The 9,208-nt window shown below is 60.1% G+C and overlaps 1 protein-coding gene across 1 annotated transcript; it reads right to left on the reverse strand.

Moving 5' to 3' along the window:
* Window positions 1-4,515: 4,515 nt before the first annotated feature.
* On the reverse strand, window positions 4,516-6,913 carry LOC116599999 (vegetative cell wall protein gp1-like). The gene is made up of 5 exons (XM_032359930.1): window positions 6,708-6,913; window positions 6,083-6,242; window positions 5,423-5,818; window positions 4,711-5,098; window positions 4,516-4,537 (listed from the first exon to the last, which is right to left on the reverse strand). Exons 1-5 carry the CDS (start codon window positions 6,840-6,842, stop codon window positions 4,516-4,518), a joined length of 1,101 nt encoding a protein of 366 aa, XP_032215821.1. The 5' UTR covers window positions 6,843-6,913.
* Window positions 6,914-9,208: the final 2,295 nt, after the last annotated feature.

The following is a 9,208-nucleotide window of genomic DNA, read 5'->3' on the forward strand; positions in this document are numbered from 1 at the left end:
ATTCTGCAAGCCCACAAGGTCAGCCCCTCGAGCCCCCAGGCTGTCTTCTGCTCAGAAGGACCTCGAGGGAGTCCAAAGCATTTTCCCAAGACTGGGAGCACAGTGGGTCAGGGAGAGAGACTCAAGGCCAACAGCCTCTTCTACAAGCCTGTGGGAGACTAGGGACACCCTGTCTCTATGGCCCCACTGATAGAAGAGGAAGGGGAGGCCTTCGGTGTTGTAGCCCTGTCCACACTGGGGGGGTGCCTCTTCCTACTTCCAGTAGTCCAGGGTGGTGATGGACACCAGGCCCCAGACCCTGTCCCCACCCAGTGCCCTGGCAAAGCCCCTGGGCCCCTTGGGGACCCCTTGACCATCAGCCTGTCCTGTCTCCCCTCCCCATGCTTTGGATCTCGGTCCTTGCCAGGAGTCCTGATGTCCCCGACCCCATGGCCCAGCTGTCTCCAACCTCTTTCTTCTTTCCCCCTTGTTACCCACCATTTTCCCAGGGTGTCTCCCCCTCTGACCCCTAGTTGGGCAGAGTGGGGTGTGTGCGTGTTTGTGTGTGTGTGTGTGTGTGTGTGTGTGTGTGTGTGTGTGCACGCACGCTCAAACACATATGCCTCTAGCTGTCTGGGGATGCCCGAGGTCATGTCCCCACATGGGATGGGGTGGGTAGCTCTCCCCAAGCATCTGAGGAGCTCTCACCCTCAAAGCAAACCTCATGGGAGGGTCAGGAATTGCCTAGGACTGGAGGGAAGCTTTGCTCCTTGGACTCTGTACCCGATTTTTGTCCTGGGCCAGTCGCTGCCTCTCTGGAGCCCAGGTTCCCAACTGTCCCTGAGGGTTGGACATGGAAATGCTTGAACCTGGCCGTTGCTCCAGGGGTAGGTGGAGGTGGAGGAAAGGTGCACCAGGCACACAGACGTCCATTCCGAGAGGGCCAGGTGTGCCCAGGAGACCTGCACACGCACCTGTCCCCTGACCCAGCCTTGTGGTGGATGCGGACCCACCATGGCACTGTCCCCGACTGGTCTCCCATGTTCCCTCACCACTGCCAAGTCCTCTGTGGCCCCAAAGTCTGCTGAGCACCGGAACCGTGCCTATCCTGGGAAGCAAGGCTCAGGGTGCAAGGCCAGGCGGGTTGGACATCTGGGGATGCAAAGGTCATCGAGTACCCCCCACCCAGCTGGCCTGGAATTCAGAATCCGTCCCAGGGTCCTGCTCAATGCGGGCTTGAGCCAGAGGACTTGGAGACGTCAGTGGAGGCCAAATCAGGGCAGGGAGATCAGTGGGCCCCTTCTACTTCTCTCTCCCTCTGCTGGGTCTTCCTGGTTGTTCCCTGGGACAGAGGCCCAGCCTGTCCTTGGATAGAGCCCTGGCTTGAGTCGGTGGGTGGGAAGGAGGACAGGGAAGGTTAGGGTTTGAGTTAGGGGTTTGGGTTAGGGTTAGGGATAGGGTTAGGGTCAGGTTCAGGGTCAGGCTCAGGGTCAGGGTTAGGGTAAGTTTTAGGGTTATGGTCAGGGTCAGGGTCAGGGTCAGGGCCAGGGTTAGGGTTAGGGTCAGGGTTAGGTTTAGGGACTGGGTCAAGGTCAGGGTCAGGGTTCAGGTCAGGGCCAGGGTTAGGGTTAGGGTCAAAGTCAGGGTTCAGTTTAGGTGCCAGTTGAGGGTAGGGTCAGGGTTAGGGTTAGGTTCAGGGTCAGGGTAGGGTCAGGCTTAGGGTTTTGCGTTAGGGTTAGGGTAGGGTTGTGGTTAGGATAGGGTTAGACAGGTTTAGGGTCAGGGTTAGGGTAGGAGTTTGGGGTTGGGGTTAGGGTTAGAATCAGGGTTAGGTTTAGGGTCAGTGTCCTTGTTAGGGTCAGGGTCAGGGTTAGGGTTAGGGTCTGGGTAGTGGTCAGTGTTACGGTCAGGGTTAGGGTCAGAGTCAGTGTTATGTTTAGGGTCAGGGCCAGCGTCAGGGTCAGGGTTAGGGTAAGGTTTAGGGTTAGGGGTTAGGGTTAGTGTTAGGGTCAGGGCCAGGGTGGGTTAGGGCACGTTTTAGGGTTAGGGTCAGCGTTAGGGTCAGGGTCAGGGTTAGGACCAGGGTTAGGGTTACGCTCAGGGTTAGGTTTAAGGGACTGGGTCAGGGTCAGGGTCAGTGTTCTGGTCAGGGCCAGGGTTAGGTTTTTGGTCAGAGTCAGGGTTCAGTTCAGGTTCCAGTTTAGGGTCAGGGTCAGGGTCAGGCGTAGGGTCAGGGTTAGGTTTAGGGACTGGGTCAGGGTCAGGGTCAGGGTTCAGGTCACGGCCAGGGTTAGGCTGAGGGCCAGGGTTAGGATTCAGTTTAGGTTCCAGTTTAGGGTCAGGGTCAGGGTTAGGATTAGTTTCAGGGTGAGGGTTAGACTTCGGGGTTAGGGTTAGGGTTAGTGTTAGGGTCGGGGTTAGGGTAAGGTTTGACAGGGTTAGGGTCAGGGTTAGGGTTAGGGACTGGGTCAGGGTCAGGATCAGGGTTCAGGTCACGGCTAGGGTCAGGCTGAGGGCCAGGGTCAGGATTCAGTTTTGGTTCCAGGGTCAGGGTCAGGGTCAGGGTTAGGTTCAGGGTCAGGCTTAGGTTTTGGGGTTAGGGTTGGGTTTAGTGTTAGGGTCAGGGTTAGGGTAGGGTTAGACAGGGTTAGGGTCAGGGACTGGGTCAGGGTTAGGGTTCAGGTCACGGCCAGGTTTAGGCTGAGGGCCAGGGTCAATATACAGTTTAGGTCCCAGTTTAGGGTGAGGGTCAGGGTTAGGGTTAGGTTCCGGGTCAGGCTTAGGTTTTGGGTTTAGGGTTGGGGTTAGTGTTAGGGTCGGGGTTAGGGTAGGGTTAGACAGGGTTAGGGTCAGGGTTAGGGTTAGGTTTGGGGTTAGGGTTAGTCTTAGAATCAGGGTTAGGTGAAGGGACTGGGTCAGGGTCAGGGTCAGGGTTCGGGTCACGTCCAGGGTTAGGCTGAGGGCCAGGGTCAGACTTAGGGTTTGGCATTCGGGTTAGGGTTAGTGTTAGGGTCTGGGTTAGGGTAGGGTTAGACAGGGTTAGAGTCAGGGTTAGGGTTTGGGTTGGGGTTAGGGTTAGACTTAGAATCAGGGTTAGGTTTAGGGTCAGGGTCCGTTTAGGGTCCGGGTTAGGGTTAGGGTTAGTGTTAGGGTCAGCGTTTTGTGTGGGTTAGGGTCAGGGTCAGCATCAGGGTATGGTTAGGGTTAGGCTCAGGCTCACAGTCAGGGTCCGGGTCAGGGTTAGGGTTAGGGTTAGGGTTAGGGTTAGGGTTAGGGTTCGGGTTTGGGTTCAGGTTTAGGATTTGAGGTTAGGGTTTGTGTTTGCGTTGAGGTTCGGTGTTAGGGTTATGGGTTAGGGTTCGGGTTCCGGTTCAGATTCGGCTTAGTATTAGGGCTCTGGTTCGGGTTAAGATTAGGCCCTGAATGGTGGCTCGGGGTGGTCCATCTCTCCTCCCAGTGCTGACCTTCCTTGTCCTTGGCCCTCTGTCATCCTGGATCCTTTCTACGTCCTCCTTAAACTATTATGAATGTCCCCAGGAGTAGGGTGGCAGCAGTGGGGTTCAGGAGGGCCTGCCGCGATCCTGTGCCCCAGCCAACACTGAGAAAGGAGCCCCAGGACATTGTGTCAGGAGGACGGGGATGAGGATCCCCTCCACCTCCTTGGGCATGAACACTGTTCCATTCCCTGCTGTCTCACCACTGCTGTGCCCAATCCTACTGAAAACACATCCGTGGCCCACCGAGCCAGAGTTTCTGGGGGTGAGTCCCAGGCTGAGCCCTGCTAGGTGACAGGTGCACCTGTGGCCTGGGATGGGTGCCGCTCACGGTTGTCTCAGACAGGGGTGCCTGTCCGCCTTCTCTCCAGGGGCCCTGCATCGGACCTCTGCTTCCTCACGTTCTCCCCAGGGCTGCTGGTCCCCAGACCAGACACCTGCCAGTCTGAGGGGGACCAGCACTGCCTCCCCAGGGTTTCCTTTGCCTGAGTCCTTCCCCGGGAGCTCCTGCATCTCCTGACACATACTCCCTGTGTGCCTCTCCTCCCTCTTGAACTTGCACGTGTCTAGTCTCTGTCCCTGTCTCTGTCCCTGTGGGACCCAGTGACTTGGAGCATGGATTGGAGCAGACCCATGGGAGACCTTTCTCTGGCCTAGGGTTGTGAGCGATGCTTTGGCCCTCCGCGGTGTGTCTTCCAGCTTTCTGCATTTCCCTGGTTTCTGTGTGGGCCACAGGAGGAAACAGCCGTGTCCTGTCTGGGGACCGACTGTGGTGTCCCAGCAGGAACAGGGGCCTTGGCCCCGAGATTGTGCCCAGAATTCCTAAAGGGGTCCCTAGGATGACATCTCCTCTGTAATCCATTGGGCTTCTCAACAACCAAGAAGGGAAATTCTATGTCAAACAGAGAGAAGAAACAAAAACCAAACCTAACCAAAGCAAACCAAACCCCAAACAAGGGCCCTTTGAAAATAGGTGCAGACACAAAGGCACCTATTGAGGGATTCCACTTCCAGAAACCTCCAGACCACGTGCAGGAACAGCTTAGGGCTTGCGAGGGGCCAGGCTGGGGGAACAATGGGCAGGAGGGCTTGGGCTCAGGGTCTCGTTTGGGGAAGGAGATAGCCTGCAACGATGTTCTGGGGCGTGTAGGCACAGCGTTGGGGATGCACTTCATGCTCATGACGTGTTCAAGGGAAAACAAGAACTTTTATTTAAAATAAATAATACACGGCATACAGGAGATGGACGGCGACGACAACGGTGACTCCGTACAGGAGAGGAAGGACACAAGGGGAGGGGATGAAACATTCTGGGGGGATGTCGGGGTCAGGGGATGGAACTGACGGCATTTTTCTGGGGAGATCTCCCCGCAGAGTTGTGGGCTCTGGATGCGGGTCTGGGAGTCCCGCAGGAGAAGGTGTTGGGGCAGGGGTTGGGCTAGGGGCGGGGACAGGGTCAGCAGTAGTGGCCAGTGCAGGATCCAGAGCAGGAGCTGGGTCAGAGGCAGGAACAGGAGCACAGGCAAGGTCAGGGAAAGGAGCAGGAGCAAATGAGAGGGACTGGGTCTGGGGCGGGAACAGGGGCCCAGGCAGGGTCAGGGGAAGGGGCAGTGGTCCTGGCAGGGCCAGGGGAAGGGATGGCGACAGTTGAAGGCGAAGACACAGGGGCAGGGGCTGGGTCTGGGGCAGGAACAGGGGCGCAGGCAGGGAAAGTGGAGGCCTTCCTGGCAGGGGCAGGAGCAGGGTCAGGGGCAGGAGCAGGGGCAGGGGCAAGACCAGGGTTAGGACCTGGGTCTGGGGCAGGTGTAGGGGCAGGTGCAGGGGCAGGACCTGGGTCTGGGGCAGGTGTAGGGGCAGGTGCAGGGGCAGGACCTGGGTCTGGGGCAGGTGCAGGGGCAGGTGCCGGGGCAGTGGCCCTGGCAGGGAAAGGGGAAGGGATAGGGGCAGGGGAAGGGGCAGGGGCAGGAGCTGGGGTAAGGGCAGGGGTGATGGCCTGGGCGAGGTCAAGGGCAGGAGCTGGGTCTGGGGCAGGAACAGGGGCCCAGGGAGGGGTTGGGGAAGGGGTGGGACCAAGGGAGGATCTGGGTCAAGGGCCAGAACAGGAGCCCAGGCAGGAGCAGGGGAAGTGGGAGTCGCTCTGGCAGGGGCAGGGGCAGGGGGAGCGGCAGGAGCAGGGGTGGGGGCAGGAGCAGGAGCCAGCTCTCCCTGGACAGCATCAGCATCTCCGTGGGCAGGCGCCCGGGCACCTGTGGGCTCCCGGTCTCCCGCCGAAGTGACTCCAGACACCATGTGCCCCTCCGGAGTTGCTGAAGTTGGGAGTGGGTCTAGCTCCTTGGCTGGAGAAGCTGGGAGAGGAGAGAAGGTCACCCGCGGGCCTGCCTCTCCCTGTGGCTTTGCAGAGACAGAGCACAGCCCAGGACCTCCCGCAGAAGCCGCAGCCACGAAGGAACCCTCCCGGGGACGTCTCCCCGACTGCAGTCCACCCCCTGGGTGCTCCGAGCCAAGTCGTGGCTCCTGGCCCCACACCAGCCTGTGGGGGCTTCTCCCTGTGGGGCCCAGCACCGACCCCTCCCCACACAGCCACAGGCACCCCACCCCAGCCTTCTCACCCTTGGACTTGGCCTCCGTGGGCTCCGTGTCCAGGACCACAATCCAGTGGAGTACCGCGGGCAGTGGTCTGGGATGTAGCGGGGGCCTTCCCAGGACCGGGGACTCCGGGGTCGGGGAGGAGTGCGTGTCTTCCTGCCTCCTTCCTAGTTCGTCCGTGGCCTGCCAAGGCAGAGACGGGGAGTGTGCAAGAGGCGTCAGAGCCCTGCCCGGCTGTACCCACCGTGCTCCTGCCCAGGGCCCCTGCTTCTCCCAGATTCCACGCAGACCTGTGCGTGCACAGCCCCGCACCTGGGTCAGTGACCCGTCCCTGCAGGGTCTCAGGATCAACCCTGGGCAGAGGGGTGCAGCCCCCACACTCCGTCCCACCTAGCCAGCCTTAACCTGGGGTGTGAACATGACCTGCCCACCAGGCATCTGACCCCTCATCAGCCTGCTCCTGCTCGGGCCGTCTCCACCCCCGATGAGCTCTCTTTACACACACACACACATTACACACACACACTCACACACACACACACACACACACACACACACACACACACACACACACGGGGAGGAGACATAGGCCTACACGGGTCGGTCAGAAGGTGTGGGGCTGTCTGACTCTGAGCCTCCCGGTGTCACCTTTTGATTCTTTTTGCCAAAGGGCCAGAGTCGTCGGGGAAGCCTGACACGACCTGCCCAGTGGGGGGACGTGTCTGGCGGGCGAGCTCTCCTCTGCCTGCATCCTCTGGGCTTCGGTAGGCAGCAGCAGAACATGTCGCTTCCTTCAGGATCTGCCCAGAAATGAGCTGGGCAGGGGGGTTTTCTCTGGAATGTGGGTGCCTGGATACGTGGGTTCCAAGTCTGTTGGGCTCTGTCGTCAGGGAAGTGAGGTCACCACTGCCTGGGGGCTCCTTACCGGACTTCCTGCTCCCACCAGAGCTCCCTGAGGGCACCCCTCCCCCAGCTGCTCAAGGCTCACCCTCCACCCCGTGCCCTGTCCATCGAGTGACCCCCACAGCCCCTGGGAGGCCTGGGTGCAGCAGTTGTCCCCGCTGGGAGGGCCCAGAGCTGGGTTCAGACGGGGCTCCTGCTCCCGCCCAGGACTGTGAGCCCGCACACACCCTGTGGCTGTCAGGGCCTCCCCAGTCTCCCCGTCTGCACACTTTGGGTGTCCTGGCTTCTCCTTCTAGGGATGCCATCAGGGGTAGGACCCCTGCATACGTTCCATCCCCGCTCTCCCAGGAGGCTGGTGCACACACTTGGCCGGGCACGGGTGAGCCAGGGGCTGGGCAGGGGCATGGAACACAGCCCAGAGGGGCCTGGATCTGCTCTGGGATCCAGGCAAAGCCACCGTCCTCCTGCCTGTGTCCCATCCCCCGTGGCAAGGTTGCAGTGCATGGCTTCTGACCTTGGTGACACAGGCTTCCCGGGGCTCCCATTAGGTGGAGGTCCAAGGGCCTCGTCTGCGCCCATGTGCTGGCCAGCCCCCACAGGGGACCCCGGGCATTCCCGAATCCGTCCTCCCAGGGTGGATGGCCCGTGGGACTGAGAAGGGGACACAATGTTTGGCTGCCATTTCCCAGCCGATGGAGGAAAGTCTGGGACTTCTCCTGGTTCCCTCTCTCCTGGGTTCAGTGTCTGTCTCTGTCTCTGTCTTTGTCTCTGTGCCTGCGTCTGTCTCTGTTCGTGTGTGTCTCCCAGGAGCAGGATCTGTGGGCTCCAGGGCTGAGGGGAGAAACCTCCGAAGTCTCCCTTGTCCCTGTTTCCCTCTCCTGGGCTGGTGCTCGGTTCCTTGCTAAGTAAGGCCTTCTCACCCTGAGCAGAGCTCTGACTCTGGAACCTCTTCCCAGTGGGGACCCTGAGGCTGCAACAAGGAGGGTCCTGCCCTGGGTCCCCAGACCAGGGGTCCAGTGCTCTGCCACATTCTGCAAGCCCACAAGGTCAGCCCCTCGAGTCCCCAGGCTATCTTCTGCTCAGAAGGACCTCGAGGGAGTCCAAAGCATTTTCCCAAGACTGGGAGCACAGTGGGTCAGGGACAGAGATTCAAGGCCAACAGGCTCTTCTCCAAGCCTGTGGGAGACTAGGGACACCCTGTCTCTATGGCCCCACTGATAGAAGAGTAAGGGGAGGCCTTCGGTGTTGTAGCCCTGTCCACACTGAGGGGGGGGGTGCCTCTTCCTACTTCCAGTAGTCCAGGGTGGTGATGGACACCAGGCCTCAGACCCTGTCCCCACCCAGTGCCCTGGCAAAGCCCCTGGGCCCCTTGGGGACCCCTTGACCATCAGCCTGTCTTGTCTCCCCTCCCCATGCTTTGGATCTCGGCCCTTGCCAGGAGTCCTGATGCCCCCGACCCCATGGCCCAGCTGTCTCCAACCTCTTTCTTCTTTCCCCCTTGTTACCCACCATTTTCCCAGGGTGTCTCCCCCTCTGACCCCTATCTGGGCAGATTGGGGTGCGTGTGTGTATGTGTGTGTGTGTGTGTGTGTGTGTGTGTGTGCGCGCGCACGCTCAAACACATATGCCTCTAGCTGTCTGGGGATGCCCGAGGTCATGTCCCCACGTGGGATGGGGTGGGTAGCTCTCCCCAAGCATCTGAGGAGCTCTCACCCTCAAAGCAAACCTCATGGGAGGGTCAGGAATTGCCTAGGACTGGAGGGAGGCTCTGCTCCTTGGACTCTGTACCCGATTTTTGTCCTGGGCCAGTCGCTGCCTCTCTTGAGCCCAGGTTCCCAACTGACCCTGAGGGTTGGACATGGAAATGCTTGAACCTGGCCGTTGCTCCAGGGGTAGGTGGAGGTGGAGGAAAGGTGCACCAGGCACACAGACCTCCATTCCGAGAGGGCCAGGTGTGCCCAGGAGACCTGCACACGGCACCTGTCCCGTGACCCAGCCTTGTGGTGGATGCGGACCCACCATGGCACTGTCCCCGACTGGTCCCCCATGTTCCCTCACCACTGCCAAGTCCTCTGTGGCCCCAAAGTCTGCTGAGCATTGGAACCGTGCCTATCCTGGGAAGCAAGGCTCAGGGTGCAAGGCCAGGCGGGTTGGACATCTGGGGAGGCAAAGGTCATCGAGTACCCCCCACCCAGCTGGCCTGGAATTCAGAATCCGTCCCAGGGTCCTGCTCAATGCGGGCTTGA

Source organism: Mustela erminea, chromosome 9, assembly GCF_009829155.1.
Source record: "Mustela erminea isolate mMusErm1 chromosome 9, mMusErm1.Pri, whole genome shotgun sequence".
In the NCBI taxonomy this organism is placed as follows: domain Eukaryota; kingdom Metazoa; phylum Chordata; class Mammalia; order Carnivora; family Mustelidae; genus Mustela; species Mustela erminea.